We start from the raw sequence: 18,956 nt of genomic DNA, 5'->3' as shown, positions 1-18,956 counted from the left end.
AAGATTCGCATCAGAATCATGACGTGATGGAAATAAAACTTAGGAGACACACAGCAACTTTTCTCAGCGTGTTGACTCAGTTGATAAAATCTCCCACGTGAACCTCCTCAGAGCATCTCTCAGAACACTGGTTTGCACACGTGTATTAATCGCAGTGAACTGTCTCCCAGAAAGTGGGCTTGTCCTTAAGGTTCAAACCACCGCCTTACTTTTGGAAACTGCTTTACACTTTCCAAAGCACATTCATGCTTGTTTTCCCGCTGGATCCATCCCCCCTGATGAGAGGGCTTTAGGACACAGTCCCATGGTTCCCTCTGGAAAGCATCCTTTCTGCCCTTCTGAAGAGCCAGCTAGTTCCTGGCTAGTACACACAAAATAAGCGTGTGTGTGACTGTGAAGGGAGACCCCTAGTCACAATATCTTGTCACCATCTTTCATAGCTCTGAGATTCCCCTCTTCTGCCTCAGGCAGGAAAATTAAGTGAGAGTGAGACGGAGGAGAGGAGCAGCAATAACGTATCTATTCTTGCCTTTTCATTGGATAATCTCAATAAGGAGTTAGTAAAGCATCAGAGTTTATCCATTTGAGTCCACTCTGTCTACAGTCTAAGTCCCCAGCTTGTGCCACTGCTGTCAGGAACTATGTCTCTCCTTGATCAATATTTACTTAACAAATAGCAGGGATGAGAGAGTTTGTTTAGAGGCATCACGTGCACACCAGGGTGAATGAATGCTCGGGAAAGTACCTCAACTTTGTCTCCTTTCCTAGGATCTAGGGGTGTGTGTGTGTGTGTGTGTGTACGCGTGCGTGCCCACATGAGCATGCACATACAGCCCCATACAAATGCCCTTTTTAACTTCTCCAAAGACACGAGTCGTTCAGAAAAATGCCTCGCTGTGTATGATTAGTACATTATTTATCCCATAAGAGAACTCGCAATATCAATTCAGTTTCAAAAAACTCAAGCCCAAAGTTTGCTTCTCCTTTGTGTTCCTATAGAGGTTAAACATTTTGGAAAGGCTCTTAGGATGAATTAGAGGCACGAGCATCTTCCCTTGACCCTTTTCACATGAGTGGAAGGGAGGAAAATGCAGATGGAAACAATACAAGCAGTTTGATAGGGCAACTCTAACTATATATTTCTGATGGCATGACATTTCTTTTTTAAAGAAATCCCAAGGAGAGAAGGAGCTCTTGAGATTTTCAAAGCCACTTAGCCAGTTTTCGGAATCAGATGTGTTTAAGTCTAATAATAAATATGAACACCCTGGTGTTGAAGTTGAGAGAGCTCTACTCTTTCAACTTCACTCAAACAATTGCTTGAAGGCTCAAGTCAGGGCCCTCAATGCAGTTGACTTGGAGGCACCTGGGTCTAGTTTGAGGGGTTTTGTTTCTGTGTGTGGGGAGAGGCTGAGGGGGAAACCGTGGGAGTTATTTATTTATTTGATTTTGTGAATCGGAGTTGTAAAAGCCATCTGAAATATTCATGCAGAATTGTCTGAGAAGCCCGTTTCTGTTTTATTTACTGCACAGTAGACCAGCCACAGCGGATTAGTTCTACAATACCCATAACAAAAGCCCAACAGCTGATGCATGTGATGTTAGGAGGTGACAAAACAGTTAAAGTATGCTGCTGGCTACAGGCGAGCCGTCAGCAGACGCAGACAAAAGGGTTTGTGACAAGAATAACTCTCTCTCCAAGGCGAGCAGTGAAGAGTATCCAAAATACCAGTACCCTTTTCTCCTTGACATTGTCTTCTTACAGTCAGCACTTTATTGCCCTTTTATAGTATTTTTTAAATGGAGGAGCAAGAAGAAAGTAAACCCAGACACAGAACTAATTCACCAAAATAGTAAACCAAGGTTTTACTTTCTCAGCAGTTAGCCACTTCTGCCCGTACGTAGATTTCCTTTACCATTTCTTCACTGAAGTTTGAAAAAAAAGTTTCAAGGATGAACTGAAAAGATGATCCATCTTGATAAGATTGTCATCTCTTGATTAATAAGCTGGAGAAGCCATGTGAGCCTTTGGTTACTGGAGAGAGGAGCTAGGGAGCGAGGTCTGTGCCTGGTTTATTTTTTGTCCATTTCGGCAAACATCATTCCACTGATGAAATGAAGCCAGTGGACCAGGTTTTAAAGGGGATGGAGGATTGTAAGAGAGCCACAGGGAGCTGTGCAAGGGGCAAGGTTTAGATCTCCAGAAAGAGGCCGATGGATGAGCCTCTGGCCGTTTCAGAGGTGTGAAAAATCAGCTACCCTGTCTCCAGAAAATAGGAGAGGCTGTCTTCTTTTTAACCTTTGTAATTCCCCTTCTATTCTCTCTGACATTCATTCAGCTGCCAAGAGCGTTTGGCAAGGCTTGGGCCAGCGAGCACACTTGCAGTGACCGCTAACCTTGGTATGTCCTGACACTTATGATGAGTGTCTGCAGGACGCAGAAGGCAGGCAGCCTGCTATGTCAGGCTTTTATTATGTGCTGCAGAGGCTAGGGACAGCCAGTTTAATAAAACAAATCATCCTTGAAGGTAAAGCAACTGGGAAGAGGAGGAAGACGGGGGGGAAATGTGTCTTTGCCACTCATTCTGATAAAAAAAAAAAAAAGAACAGCAAAATAAGCACCCACCCAATGCACCGTGTGTGTGTGTGTGTGTGTGTGTGTGTGTGTGTGTGTGTGAGTGTGTGACAACCCAGGCACCCCTGAGCAGACTTGAAAATATCCTCCCATTTCTCCCATTTCACCTAAGCCCACAAGGCCCTCGTTTGCTCTGAGGAGACTCACGAACAAACAGTAGTGATGAAATAGGTGGATGCTGAGAGTCAGCCCCTTTGAAATGTATGAGTTGGTCAAGTACCTCCTCACAATTGTATTCTCCTCCAGATATCAAGGCAAGGAGAGGCAAGACCATTTGGGGTGAGGTTCCTATATTGGGATGCCTTTTATCAAAGCAAAGTTTCCACTCGCCTCTCCTGAAGAACACTCAGCACCGCAGCTCCCACAATAGCCTCAGCGTCCCGGCCAGAGACTTTGGAAGCCTTTTGTTTTTCCCCTGTGGCATGTCCAAAGGCATGGCCTTCCCTCCCCCTCCCAGCGGCCGGCATTGTCTTGCATTCCAGGGACTTGATTGACTGTTGCCACCTGATGCTGAAGAGATACTCTAGGGTTCATTCTGCAGATTGTTGGGTTCTATTAAAAGAAACCTAGATAAGGGATTACTTGTCACTAAGGGATTTTCTGCAGATGTTTATTAGTGATTGGAAATCCATTAGGTGTGAAGAGGTACTGAAAAAACACGGACAAGACCAGTCTCATAACCCTGAATTCTTAAGACGCTCCCTCAGAACATCAGAAAGGACTCCCCCCCACCCCCTTACTCTGTTAAATGGAGTTGGGGAGACTTTTCTGGCAGAGAGGTAAGGGTCTCTCTTTCATGGGCAATATTTCTACCTGTGGATGGAATTCCTTGGCACTCTCTCAGATCAGTTGCTACCCATCAATTTACCTCTGTGGAGCCACCAAAAAAATAGATTAATTGCTCTAGCAGTAGAGGATCTCATTATAACTTTCTTTTATCTAGCCCAATCCATTGCATGAGTATTGCCTCAAATTAAGCACAAAATTAGCAAACCATTTCATTTGTTCTCAAAGAATTCATCCCTTCCCAAACATAAACCAATAACCTGAGTCTCCTCTTGGGAATCTTTTGTGTCATTCCCACTTATTTTGAAGTTACTAGCTCTTCTGTGGTTTTTCTAAACCACAAATCCACAGCTTGTCAAGGTTTTGATGCCTCATATAAGTAGGAATTACTGAAAATGCATTTAAAAGGAGCCAGCAGGGTTTAATGGCAATACACCTGGATCAGTTATTTCACATGAGTCTCTTCATCTCATAGTTTCTTCATCCCATAGAATCTCATACTTTCTTCATCTATAAAATGAGCTCTGAGATCTATTTCAAGTCTTTAAATTCTATTTTTTATCATTATTTTAAAATTCCTTTTTTTAAGTATTTAGGTGGAAGGTAAGGTGTGATTCTAGAGCAATGTGGGGCAAAGCAGAAGGCAGGGTCTCGGTTTGAGCTGTTTATCAAAGACGATGCAACAAAACCCTGTGTAGCATTGTAAGGAAAACACAGAATAGAAGCCAGGAGAGTGCTCAAAAGACATCTAATGATAAATTCACTACAACTGGATATAAGTAGGTGAAAAGCTAAATGACCTCAAGACACAAATGCACAAATTGTTAAAGGACAGCTCAAGAGTATTGCCAAAAGAAATGAATGTTTGAAACAGGATGCGTGCGTGTGTGCCAAATTGCTTCAGTCACGTCGGACTCTTTGCCACCCTATGGACTGTAGCCCACCAGGCTTCTCTGTCCATGGGATTCTCCAGGCAAGAATACTGGAGTGGTTGCCATGCCCTCCTCCAGGGGATCTTCCTGACCCAGGGATCAAACCAGCATCTCTTACTCTCTTACTTCTCCTGCCTTGGCACAGGTGGGTTCTTTACCACTAGCACCACCTGGGAAGTCCTTAAAAAAGGATAAAACCCAGTAAAAATCAGTAACCAGCATGGCCGATGATAAGAAATAACTGGGGCTTCCCCGGTGGTCCAGTGGTTAAGAATCTACCTTCCAATGCAAGGGGGTGGGTTTGATCCCTGCTCAGGGAACTGACATCCCACATGCCATGTGGCGTGGCCAAGAAATAAAAATAATACATTTTTAAACATTAAAAAAAAAAAGAAAATAACAGAGTGGAGGCTGTGCACATCCCCCAAAGAAATTTCTTTGATCTGTTCTCAGGCAAACCCCCAGAACTGCACTTCTTCCCTCCTCCAAGGCTGATGCTTTTCCAGATGCATCCCCCTCCTCTTACTGTCTTAAACGTCATCCCTGTTCCTTTGGCCCTGGTTTCCAGATCTCCTGGGGGTCCTGGGAGTGGGTAGGCTTCATCTGGCGCCCCTGCCATACCTCTGTCCCCAGAGCTCTCCGCCAGGGTAGGCTGCATCCTCGAGTGTTCAAGGACCATAGATCCTCATCGTGGGTCTGTTGCTGACGGCCAGGGAAACCACACTTTTTGAAATGTTTCTTTTAATAAATGCCTCTGATTATGTTTCTGTAGCATTTGTCTAACAGCTCCCAAACCCCGTAGTTAGAGTGGGTAGCTGCACTGTGTAACTGGTCTCCAGCCATAATCCCTCTCTCAGTAACGCCCATTTGACACAATCTGAAGGATCATCTTTGGGGAAGACAGGAACCTACTCAGAAAGGCTGCTTAATGACTTTTTATTTGGTGGAAGGTGAGTGGGAGGGCTGATTGCCACTCCATACCCTCCTCATCCCACAAATACACGTGTATGTGCAGGAGACTGGGGAGAAGGTCATCAGAGTTCAGTTGATTTCTCATCAGGGAATGGCCTTTGGAGTATATGGGTTTGCACATTTATGGAGGGCAAGGTGCTACGTGCATGCTCAGTGGTATCTGACTCTTTGTGACCACATGAACGGTAGCCTGCCAGGCTCCTCTGTCCATGGGATTCTCCAGGCCCGAGTACTGGAGTGAGTTGCCAACACTACATTAGGTTGCCATTCCTCTTCCAGGGGATCTTCCCGACCCAGAGATCGAACCAGCTTCTCTTGCATTGGAGGCAGATTCTTTACCGCTTGAGCCATTAGAAAAGCCCTGGGGAGCAAGGTGGTATTTCCATTATTCCCCAGGCAGTGGTTGGAACTGTGTCCTGAGAAACTAGCGCCTCTCTCTCTCTCTATATATATATATATATATGGAGAAGCTTCTCAACATTTTCACTTTTTCTAGAGTCCAGTCGGCCCCAGATTGGGGCTCTTTTTCTTCTGGAGCATCATTAGGTTTCTTTCAAAGGATAAGTGACTTGCCATAGGAAGCACTGAACTTCTTTGTCCAACTCCAAATGTCTCAGACAGGTTTGTCTGGTATCATTTTCATTTTCTTTAACAGTTACTATCATTATAAAAAGGTCCACTGCACAAAGCGAGAAAAGGTGGGGAGAATGGGATCAAATATGTTCAAAATGACAACCCCTCTCTGTTACTTTGGTGAGCAGCAGGTCTGAGCCAAGATAAAAATCTTTCACCTCTTGTCTATGTGTAGACAGATCCGTCTACACATGCAGCTGCAGGGCTTTTACTTCCTCAAATGTCTGCACTTACTATAAAAGTAAAACATTATTCATGTGTAAGTTCCCCCACTAAAGGAAAACTATAAAGTGTCAGTGTGTACTTGGAAAATTATGAGTATCTGGAATGATTCTGTGAATCCTTTGTTTCATTGTGGGAGTGATAGGTCCTGCTTTACCATGTAACTTACAGAGATTGCTAAATAAGTACATGAGTAGCTATTCCTTTCCCTAGACAAGAGGTCAGACTATTAAACAACTACTAATAAACAATTCATAAGCACATGCACAGAACACACACACACACATATTCATTGCTGTGGTAGAAAAGAATTAACGAATAGATTTTCTGAAAAGTATATTTGGAGAATGTTCATCTTGAACTACAGTGACTTTGAACAATTCCCTTATTCTCTCTGAGCCTCCATTTTCTCACTGTAAAATGGGGTTAATAACCACAGAGATGTTGGGGGAAGTGAATGATACAGTTCACATTCAGTATATAACACAGTACCTGACACATAATAAGCAGTCCAAAAATGTGGAGTATTATTACTGTCAACTGCATAAATAACTCTCTAATGGAGAAATTCTCATCTCAAGGTAAAGTATTTTCTGATGTAGGATTTTAGTATGTGGTACACATTTTGTATTTGGGGCTTCCCTGATGGCTCACATGGTAGAATCTGCCTGCAGTGCAGGAGACCTAGGTTCGATCCCTGGGTCAGGAAGATCCCCTGCAGAAGGGAATGGCAACCTACTCCAGTATTCTTGTCTGGAGAATTCCATGGACAGAGGAACCTGGTAGGCTACAGTCTATGGAGTCACAGAGTCAGACACGAGTGAGCAACTAACACTTTTGTATTTTGGGACTCAGTATTAATATCATTATCTTACTCTTTTTTGGTACATAGTGTAGAGGCATACCTCAGAGATATTGCAGGTTCCATTCCAGACTACCAAATGTTGCAATACAAAGAGTCACATGATGTTTTCTTTAATTTTCCAGTGTATTTAAAAGTTATATTTATACCATATTGTACTCTATTAAGTGTGCAACAGCATTATGTCTAAAAAAAGTACATACCTTAATTAAATATACTTAATTGCTAACAATGCTAGCCATCATCTGAGCCTTGAGTTGTAGTCTTTTTGCAGTAGTAACATCAAAAATCACTGATCACAGATAACGAGAGCAAAAAGTTCGAAATATTTCGAGAATTACCAAAGTGTGACACAGACACATGACGTGAGCAGTTATCATTGGAAAAATGGTGCCAGTAGGCTTGCTTCACACAGGGTTGCCACAAACCTGCAATTCATAAAAGACGCACCATCTATGAACTATAACAAAGCAAAACAAAGTGCAGTGAAAGGAGGTATGCCTTATAGCGCGGAATATTTTGGTGTACAATTTAGCAACAGAGTCAACAGTCCTCTAATACAAGCAGATCACTAAAGTTTTAATTTTCTTCATTTGTAGCGTGGGTTTAGTTTATATCAAAGGCCAATTATTAGTCTACTTTTGAGAAGACATTTTGTTTTCCTAATGGAAATATGATTCAAATTCTGAAAGATAAGGTAGAGAACTGATTCTGGAATATACCTCTTTAATGAAGCGAGGAGTCCCAACGGTATGTCTGCATTTTTCTACTCAAATATTCACAATGGAATCCAAGTTTTTCAATAGGTCTGCATGTATCCTTTGCATAAGTCTTTTTCTAAAACTCTACAAAGCTGTCAACCCCACATTACAATGCTACTATATATAACAACTTTACATAAGAGAACAGGGGTCGGCCATTTTTAGAAAATGCAGGTGCCCTGTAAGCCCCTATCTGAAAGAAAGACCTTAGCTCAATTTCCTTTGAAGAACGGGAGACTTGAAACTGAAAACTTTATTAATGCCATTGTCTCCTTGTATCAGCAGGTTCCAGAGAGATTCCTGGAAGTTGCGCAGATCACATTACGGGAGTTTTTCAATGCCATTATCGCAGGCAAAGATGTTGATCCTTCCTGGAAGAAGGCCATATACAAGGTCATCTGCAAGCTGGATAGTGAAGTCCCTGAGATTTTCAAATCCCCAAACTGCCTACAAGAGCTGCTTCATGAGTAGAAATTTCAACAACTCTTTTCGAATGTATGAATAGTAGCAGTCCCCTTTGGATGTCCACGTTATCCGTGTCTAGATTTTGATTTCATGTATGTGTGTATGGGAGGCATGGATATGTTATGAAATCAGCTGGTAATTCCTCCTCCATCATCTTTCTCTCATCTTCTTCTGTTTTCAATTGCAACGGGGATGGTTCTTTTCCTGCCGCCTTTAGTTTACTTTTGCCCAAGGCCCTTAACATTTGGAGACTTAAAATAGGCTTAATTATCAGGGAAAAAAAGAATGTTGACGTGTGTAAAGTCTATATTAGCAAGGACGGGCATTTGTTTAAAATGCGTCTGCTGGATTCATGGTTTGTTGCAAATGGCGGTTGGCGGAGGGAGACCCGTGACACAGCCCGACTCCGCAGTCAGTGATGTGTCTCTTGTGTTTACTGCTGAGAAGGTCAGAAAACTGGATGAAACCACTTGATAAACTTAAATATTTTGCTTGGTTTGAACTCAGTAAGTAGCTTTTTATCACACGTTTGAAAATAATGCCGGTGGCAGATCAACAGCTCACTTTTCAAAAGTACCCCAAAAGGCCACATTTTAAAAAGAAAACATAATCACTAACTGTCAAGTCTTTCCTCAGAGAAATGGCAAACACCCCAAACTAGTTTCTTTTGGAGGCAGAGCAATTTTATACAAAACTGACTAGTCAAGGTGAGACTGGAGATTCATGTGGTTTCTAGTCACCTCTCGGAATTTTGCAATAGGTTCTTCTTGGTAGTAAGTGAGTACCTATCGTTCTTCATACAGGAAAACCCCTATAATGTGTTATTATTTTCTGTGTATCTTGCTTAAGATATAAAAAGGCACATACGTTTCCAATTTATTCTTTGCAAAACTTTGTTTATATGCTTTAGAAGAATTATCATGTCTGTTTAATATTTAACAATTTTTTTTTTTTCAAAAAACACTATTTTCTGAATTCCTTTCTATGGTAAGGAATAAAGGACATCCTAACTTGACCATAAAATTCCTGCCTATACTAGAAGTTTGTTGACAGCTGCTAGCTGACTGGATCTTCCCCTCCTGAGAGGAGTACATTTGAGAATGACCTATTTTCCTATACATTTCCACACTACCTACCCTGATGGATATTCAAAGTGGTGACAGTCTAATTTAAAGTGTTTTCATTTTAGGTACAGTGTTTTAAAGCAATTGATAAAGTCTCTTCTAACTCAGAAGCTAGTAATTGACCAAAACATGAGAAGAGTGTATAGAATAGGAGAGTTTGGGAGTTAACCCAAAAGACACAATTTCAGCACACAAGAGAAAGCTAGCTGCTATTTCATGCTTTCTTCAATGGTTCTCCTCTTTTTTTCTTTCTCTTTTCTTTTTCCAGTTTTTCAAAGGTGTATAACGTTTCCATACTTGCTTTTAAAAAGCCGTATGGCATTCACACTTGTTTCTTGGATGGGTTTTGTGTGCAGAGGCAGTAAGAATTCCTTTTTTATTCTAATAGTGTTTTCCAGAACCCTCCCTCCCTTCAGTAATTTGATCTACATCTTCTAAAATGACACAGTAAAAAGAAAAAAAAAAAAGAAAATCCTGGTATGTAGATTATGTACAACATAAATACCATTTATCCTTGATTTTTATAAAAATGACATTTGACTTTGGAGACTGTCGGTTGACCCATGAGACTAGCTGACCCAATCGCTGTAATTTAACATCATTTATAAATTCTGCTGATGGACAGGAATGTATGAAGGCAATTATTGTCAGCACAAAGCTTTAAAACCTGCTGACTTTAAATTAAACGGCGTGGTCCTGTGATGCCTGCGTCATTCAGGAGACACAGCCTCTCACGGTGTGGATGGAGTGCAGCAGCCTAGGCCTGGGACGCCCCAGCCTCCCTGCACAACCGAACCCATCCCCCAGCTCGCAGGCTCCTACACAGCGCACACAGGCCCATCTGAGCCAATGTGTTCTTGTTCTGGCTTGTTTAGGGGAAAAAAAAAATGTTCAGATAATCATCACATTGGAATATAATGCAAACCCCCCAAAAAAAAAAAAATCCAATCAGCACAAAGTAGAGAAGCAATCTCAACTTGTGGTCACACTCTTTCGCCTTGCTTCACGCCCAAGAGTATGACATTCGTTGTTCACATCAGTATACAACTGGCTCTTTTTGCTGTTCCATGGAATTCACATCACCATTGTGTTGCCATTTGCAAGGCAAAAGGCAAAACCGTAATATATTCACCTATCAAGACAGATTGCTAGTATCTTCCTGATCTGGGGCAAAGTTAGTATTGATTCCAGACATATTTAGATTTTTAGTATTATTCTCCCCTGCCTTTCTAATTTAAATAGACAAATTAAGCAAAAGTGTGTATTCACAACCAAATGTTGATGTGCTTATCCACAGTAATATCCTCTCAATGTTCACTGAGGCATAGAAATTGTTTCAGAGTAGAAATTGCAGCGTGAGTAGAAACTCACCTCATTGTCCTGGAAATAGAACTTGATCATTTTGCTTTTAGGTGATTCCTTTTCTTTCACCACCATAAAATCTTGTGCCTCCCAGTGCATTGGAAAATGACAAAAGCCTGTCTCTCAAAACGCCTATTTAACAGGTTTTTTAAAATCACCATCTTTCCAATCTTCGTTCAACTCTCACCATGTAAAAATTGGCGACTTGGGAGAAAGTTCGCTTTCTCTGGTGGGAGGGTGAAGGACTAGGGACAGTTTACAAAGGGAAACAAAGTCTAAAGTCCATGTTGAAATACCACATTTCCACTTATTTTCTGCTAACCCCAAATTATTTTTGCATCTACACTTGAGGTTATAGTCTGTGCCTAGACCTAAATGCACCAGCGGGGGGATTTTTAAAAATCCTTCAAAATCCCACTTTTTTCCCACAAGTACAATTGTTCTTGTGCCTTCTGTGGCTTTCGATTTCATCTTTTTGACTTTATTTCCAATTACTACAGCTGCAATAAACACTAGATTTTTTTTCTGGCTGTTTGACATAACGTTGATAGCTATGCATATTTTGTGTCTTTTTAAAAACAAAGCGGGAGAATACGTTTTTGAGAAGAGAATTTTTAGAACAGTTTGATACCGCAAATTATTTTTTCCTCAATTGTTTGAGCAGCATTCGAGTTTTGAAAATTCTTGTAGAAGCCAATTTTTTGTAACTGTGGTGCAAATCTTGTGTTTTCTTAGCCTAACGAAAAGTAGTATAGAAGCAATATTTCATACCATGTGCTATATATGTGTGTGCAGATGTGTGAACATAAACACATACACACATATACACACATGTAAAAATAGACATATATATATGCGTGTGAAGTGGAAAGCTTACCTTTTCCTACCTAGATTTAAGGACCTATTTTAGGCTTGTTATGTTTTGTCAAAAGAATGTTCTATTTGCAACAACAAAACATTTAATTCTTACTGTATCTCTGGCTGTTTAATGAGGACATTTCACTTTAACTGGTAAAACAACGTGGAAGATGGTAGAATGTAGTCATTATTTAAGGAAATGTTCACCCACATATTCCCAAAGTTTGCTTTGTGCCTCCAAGTATTATTCCATTAAAGTGTTTTATGTTTGCCGACTCTTTGTTGCTGTGCTAGGGATGTGGGTGAATATCATTTTTAAAAATGTTAAAAACGACAAAAAAAAAAAAAAGCAAAACAAAAACACTAAAGCAAGAGGGGAACTTTTATAAAGCAATGTAAATATTTAACCTCATGGCTATTGTTACGTAAGACATGAGATTTTAATAAATAACTACATTCTCACAACATCTGTTGAATTTATTAGGAACACTTCGGTGACTGTATAGACAGTTGAAAGCATTCTTGAAAATCCTGCTCTCTACTTTTAAAAGATAAGAGTCTCTTTCATCAGATGTCAAGGGCAAGGGTAATGCAGTTTCTGTAAATTTATGAAATTTTTTTTCTGTGTACATGAAGACACTTAGTATGTAATCCCCCCTCCCCCCCACACACACATACATGCATACACATACAGGTTAATATTAAGTCGTAAAGCTAAAGAGTTGGGGGCTTTCAAATCAGGATGTTCCCCAGAAGCAATCATAAATTCATCAAAGAAAAAGTGGTTTACAGAATCCCCCGAGAGAAGCCGTGTGCGTGTGAGGACAGAGCAGAATCTCTTTGCCATGTATATTATAGACTCTTTATTGGTGTGAATAGTACAAATGTTTCGTTCTGGTACAGACTCCGTGTTTGCAAATTACAAGAAGCATTGTTTTCAAAAAGCTCCCCTTAAAAGAACGTAACTGGTTTCTATGAGTAAGCAGTTACTGTATTGCACTTACATGTGATGTTGAAGGAAATGCAGTTTTGTTTTCTGTAGATCTGTTGGTTGTAAACCACCTATAAGACTAAAGCTAAAGTGCTCATTTTCAGAGCTGGGATCAAAACTGGTATTTAACCTTTGCATCTTCTTATAAGTATCCTTCTAGAAACATAACAGAATCTGGGAGCAACTGGACTTTGAGTCTTTTCAACTGAGCCCTCTCTCAAAACTGACACCCCCGAAAATGCACAAACATGAGCATGAGCAGAAAGGGCAAACAGAGTGGCCCTTTTTTGTGAAAATGGATCCATTCTTTGTTTTTTAAAATATTTGAATCCTCTCCATAGGGGGGAAAAGCATTTTAAAATTGTATATTACCACTTCAAAATTAAAATTCGAAAAGCAAATGTATTTGGGGTTGGTCTCAGCAATACCCAGAAGAATCAAAGGTCCTGGCTTCCCCCAATATTGTCCCAGCCATTTCTCATATGTATATAGTATAAACCGTGACAAAACACTGCCTTTATATTATTTAGCAATATGTTGTAAATAGCATTATTAAGCTCTTTTTTTTTGTAATAAAGACCCTTTGATTTGAATATAGTACAATAACTGAACTGATAAAGTCAATTTTTGATTTTTTTTTTTAGCTAGAGGCAATTTCAATTGTGGATTTTTGTTGTTGTCTATTGTTCTGAAGACTTTGCATAATTTATTGGTTTAATTTATCCTAATTTATTTGATGAAGGTGTACAATTTTGTATTACCAAGGATGTACTGTAATATTAATTGATATGATAAAAAAAACAATGAGACTCCCTGTCCATATTAAAAAGTAAATAAAAAGGTGCAGTAGACAATTGATTTTAAAGTAAAAGTAAAAAAAAAAATTAGTTTGGCAGCTACTAAATTTTAAAACAGGAAAAACAATTTGTTGGGGGGAGGGTGGGAAGGGGGTTTTACTTTGTGTGTTTAAGCTTTTGTATACTCTGCAAACTTTTACCTTTTGCTTTGTACCACTTAAAGGATACAGTAGTCCAATTGCCTTGTGTGCCTTCCATCTTCTCTTAAACTGAATGTATGTGCAGTATATATGCAAGCTTGTGCAAAATAAAATATACATTACAAGCTCAGTGCCATTTGATTTCTTTTAAACATTTAAACACATAACACGTGACATTTAGTTTTTGGACCTGTGTCCAATTGTAGGACAGCAGGCTAGTTGTAACTGTAATATCAATTCTGGAGTTTTCCTCCTCCTGCCAGTTTGGCAATTTATTTTTTTGTTTGTTATTTTTGGTCATGTACTTGCAAGATATTAGTTCCCTGACCAGGGATTGAACCTGTGCCCTCGGTACCCAAAGTGAGAAGTCCTAACTACTAAACTGCCAGGGAATTCCCTGGAGTTTTCCTTTTATTACAATTCTTAAGCATACAAACCTAGGATCGTTACACACAACTCATAGAAATGGTCTTTTTTTACTTCAGACATTTGTAGTAAATGGCTAGATTTCTGTCTGAAACCTCTTCTCACAGATTTAAATTTAACCCTCAGAATTTATAAACAATGAAGGTTTTGGATCCAAACAATATTGTGAGCTAATAAATGCAGTTCAGTTGTTAATGTCTCATGATTTGAAGAACAAAGAAAGATGTTCCCCAAATCACAAAATGGCAAATATGTTATCTGAAATATGGGAAGTGAGAGCTTGTATTGTTTCTACTCTGACTGAACTCAGAACTACATCCTAATGTAAATTTAAAACCTTTCTGAAATGTTCCTTTGGACAGGAATGGCAGCATGATTCATACTAAGAACATTGGTTGTATGGCTTTGGAAAGCTTTCTTTCTCTCTTTTGCTTTAGTTTAAAATCATGTCTCCTTTATCTTCAAATCAAAAACCTGAGGAATCATCAGAACTCATTTGGCCACTTGACAGTGACCCTATTAAATGTCACTCACAGCGGCACCTCCCTTTCTGCCCGCCGTATTACTGTACACTGAGTCTTATCCATCTCTGAGATGCCTCCTTTTGCTCTTCCCCTCAGTGACAAAAACTTTATATTTTGACTCTCTTGTCATGAGAAGTGCTTAGAATCAGTGCCAACTGAAAAGCTATTAAATGGTAATGGTATTTTCCATTTTCAGCTCTTTTTTCTATCAATGGCACAAATTTAAATTCCAGCCTTCCTAATTAAATTGTGCGAAAGAGCATGCTCGGTCCCAAAATATTTATTCCCTGATTGGAGAAAGAAAGGCACGCTTCCCTTCACTCCCCGCTCCCCCCACCCCACCTCTCACCCTCAGCTCCCTTCTAACTGCTCTTGAAAGGGAGAAGGCATTTGCGGTAATATAATGAAATGACTTCCGTCTCTGGTCCTTACTTAACACCAATCTTCTTTAAATCAGATTGGATAATCCAGGTAGTGACTAAATCACTAAGAAGTTACAGTAGGTGATAATGTTTTCTGATAGGAGGTTCATGTAAACTGTAGCTTCAACTTATTGCTTTTGTGACGCCATCCGATGGCGCTGACCCAGAATAATATGCACTGATACCACTATTCTTAACTTTGATCTGAACCCTGTTCACAGAACTTTTTCCATATGTCTGTCTCAATGCCTGCCAGTACCCTTGGTATACTTAGAGGTTTAGGTTTCACCAAGTAATAGTAAATAAAAGGTGGATTTTATTCATTGGTATCTCCATTCATTATCATAAATGATAAGTTTTTCTTAAAGACTGACAGCAAAAAATCCTCACATTTTTACAATTTATTCACACATGCTAAAGTGAGAGACAGATGTCTCTGAATACAAGGTCATAGGAAAACATCAAATATTTGTTGTGTGTTGCCAAGATCTGAGATCTATGAACGCTCCTGAAGGCATAAAATACAAGAGAAGGATATATAAAGGAAAACAGCTGGTATGATATCCATACAAAGTTGTGAAAGATTACTAAAAAAAATAAATGGTGCCACACACTCACTGCCCTCCACAAGCAATAACCCTTTGGAGGGAGGGTCAAGTCTCTAGGGTAAAAAAGCCTAAAGGGTAACCTTTTTCTTTGGTGTCTAGAAGGCTAAAGGATTCTTAGAGTCCATGTAGCTACCATGTTGACTTTCTCCAAAGGATTTCTACAGACCAAAAAAAACAGTTTGCTAACATGTTTTGCTTGTTGTCAACAACATGACAACAATATGACAACATGGCAACAATAGTCATGCTGTTGTTGGTCAGTTGCTCAGTCATGTCTGACTCTTTGCAACTCCATGGACTGCGGCACACCAGGCTTCCCTGTCCTTCAAGAAAGGGAATTAGGGGGCTTCCCTTGTGGCCCAATGGTTAAGTATCCACCTTGTACCGTACGGGACACTGGTTGGATCCCTGGTCCGTGAAGATCCCACATGTTGCGGAGCAGCTAAGCCTGTTGTCCACAACTACTGAGCCTGTGCTCTAGAGCCCAGGAGCCACAACCACTGAAGCCCACATGCCTAGAGCCTGTGCTCCGCAACAAGGGAACTGACCGCAATGAGAAGCCGGTGCACCAAAATGAAGAGTAGCCCCTGCTCACCACAACTGGAGAAAGCCTGGACACAGCAACAGCGACCACCACTGCCAAAAAATAAACTTTAAAAGATTATTTTATAAAAAAGAAAGGGAAATTAAGTTACAGGGCAAGGCAAGAGCAAAATTCTGAAGTTGGTCAAGGGCGGCTGGATCTTTTTCCCTCTGTTCATGATCACTTGCCCTTCAGTAAGTGTCTCAGCACTTGTCAAGTATGTGATGCTCTCGCATGGCCCCAGCCCTTCCTCTGTTAAGGGGACGGAGGCATCTACTACAGGTAACATGAAGAAATCACCAACTTGGTGTGTTTCTCTTCCAGTGGTGTAGGTATTAAAAGATACATGGTGCACAGGAATACACTTTACATTTTCATTTTGGGGCCGAGAACACCCCGGCGATTAAGGGTTGGAGGTCTTCCCCACCAAACACAAGGCCACATCTTTGAACAATGTCACTCATGGCTACACCTTGCCTGAATTCAATATCATCTGTCAGGGCATCCTGCTTCTCTTTCCAGGACTTATGGTCATTGAGTCCTTTGACCACTTTCCTGCCTGTGGTCACTGAGTCCTTTCAAGTGTCTCCAAAATCATTCAGAAGGAAGGACCCTTCTCCACTGGACATTGGTTTATTTTTCTGGTTAGAGAGGAAATTAACTAGTGCTAAAGAGATTTTAAAGAGAATCTAACTCAGTGACTTTTATTCCCAAGATCTCTAGGGTAATGTGGTACTACCTCAGGGGCCACCAAATCGAGATCTCTTTTAACCAAAGAATTTTTATCTTTATACTGGGGTGCAATAAACTGTTCACTTTTTTAAAAGGTGTTCTCTGTTTCAAGCAACAAAGATCTCATCAGATATGATAGGATAAGTCTCTAAGTATGAACATGAGTATTAAATGCAATAAGTTCTGTCAAACTTTCATTAAAAAAAAAAGAAGAGTTCCATGAACTTGTGGTTGCTGGAGGAAGGTGAGTGAGGGATAGATCGGGAGTTTGGGATTGACATGTACACACTGCTATATTTAAAATAGATAACCAACAAGGATCTACTGTATAGCACAGTGAATGTAGCTCAATATTCTGTATTGAAATGGAAAAAGAATTTGAAATAGAATAGATACATGAATATGTATAACCAAATCACTTTGCAATACACAGGAAACTAACACAACACTGCTAATGAACTACAATATAAAGATTTTTAAAATATGTGTTTATTGATAAAGTCAATGAAAAAACAAAAATAATCATAAAGGTGTAATCAAACTAATTGTCCTCTTTTAGATAAATTGATTTTAAAATGTGGTATCTACATACAATGGAATATTACTCAGCCTTAAAAAGGAAGACAACTCTGATACAAGCTGTAACATGGAAACATCTTGAAGACATCATGCTAAGTACAATAAGCCAGTTACAAAAACACAAAGGCTGTGTGATTCTACTTGTATGAGGTTCTACAGGTAATCAAATTCAAAGGGAAAGTAGGATGGTGGTTGCCATAGACCTATTGTTTAATGGGGATCAGGTTTCAGATGGGGAAGACGAAAGAGCTCCAGAAGTGGATGGAGACGATAGTTGCAGAACCGTCTAACTTGTCTGTTTGGTGCTGTTTGTTCTGTTTTTTGCAAAATCAGTTGTCACTGATTTTACACTTAAGAATGGCTAAAAAGGTAAATTATATTTGATGCATATTTTACAATATAATAGTAAACATCTTTTTAAAAAGGTTAAAAAAAATAAAGGAGTTCTCTGCTAAACAACAACATAATACTCATCAAGTAAAGTAAGAGATCTTTAAGGATGAATGATTAGGTGAACATTAAAAAATAGTAGCTTTATGTGAGTTTTAGCAAACCTTCAAAAATAGAGATTATTTTTATACCAAAGAAACAGCACAGAGCCTGCCGGGCACATGCATTTAGTTCCCTTTCTTCTCCCCTAGCCAGTGGCTTTTGTCATCCTGCCATACTGTTTTAAATTGTGATCTGAGAACTATACCCTGACCCATGGCAGCTTCCCAGGACATTCAAATTTTGAAGAACACAGAAGTTCTCCAGGAACTAAAGGTTTCTTCCCATGCCTACTATTTCCTGGGGCCCTTGCCCTCAGCCTCAGGCCTCTAGCCACTGTGGCCCCACCTCCAGCCAGCCATGCTTGGGTACGCCCCAGAATAGGAGTGGAGCAGCTTAGAAAGATTAAGGTGCCATAACAGGCTGAAACAATCACTTAGGCTCTCTCTACCCTGGCAAAGGGGAGGGTATTATTTGCAAAGCCCCCTGCTGAGTGGCCCAGGTGCTAGCTAGACGGGCTCAGGAGATAGTTTGGCAGCCACCCTGGAAAAAATGCCTGTGTCTCTGCAAATAAATCTGCCGGTGGAGAAAGCGCTGGGTTTTCCCCAGTGCTTGTGCAAATAGTACTCTGTGCTTTGCCGGTATTGGACATTCCTTGGTGTGAGTAGCTCTAGACCACGAAAATGGGAGGCATGGATTTCTTGTCATTGTCGTTACCCTTGACCTGTTGGGAAATAATTTCAAAAATCAATGGTCCAATTTCCAATTATTCACAACATGAAAGCTCTTGGTAACCAGAAGAAACGTTTTCTTTAAATACCTGTTCAGCACTCAGCAACTGAAAGTGAGCAAGAGAGTCTTGAAGTCTGACACAGAGGAAGGTAAATGAGCATGCACTCAAGCATGGTATGGGCACGTGCATCTGAGTACAGGTATTCTAGAAAAAACACCTGTGCATTCTAGAAAAAAACTGTGAATAATATATCTATTATC

At 40.1% G+C, this 18,956-nt stretch overlaps 1 protein-coding gene across 9 annotated transcripts in view; it reads left to right on the top strand.

Annotated features, from left to right (window-relative positions):
• The window catches only part of PROX1 (prospero homeobox 1), a 60,176-nt gene extending 46,446 nt beyond the window's left edge, over nucleotides 1-13,730 (top strand). For 8 of the 9 annotated variants that reach the window (XM_070768592.1, XM_070768594.1, XM_070768595.1 and 5 more), the window contains exon 5: nucleotides 8,086-13,730. In XM_070768592.1, coding sequence (XP_070624693.1) covers nucleotides 8,086-8,274 — 189 coding nt within the window. In that variant the 3' untranslated portion in view covers nucleotides 8,275-13,730. The remainder of the gene's footprint in view (nucleotides 1-8,085) is intronic. The other variant, XM_070768596.1, reaches the window with a different exon arrangement.
• The last annotated feature ends 5,226 nt before the right edge of the window (nucleotides 13,731-18,956 follow it).

The sequence above is a fragment of the Bos indicus genome, chromosome 16 (genome assembly GCF_029378745.1).
Source record: "Bos indicus isolate NIAB-ARS_2022 breed Sahiwal x Tharparkar chromosome 16, NIAB-ARS_B.indTharparkar_mat_pri_1.0, whole genome shotgun sequence".
NCBI lineage: Eukaryota > Metazoa > Chordata > Mammalia > Artiodactyla > Bovidae > Bos > Bos indicus.
Note: the sequence above shows the minus strand (reverse complement) of the source record. Positions and strands in the feature narration are given on the sequence as shown.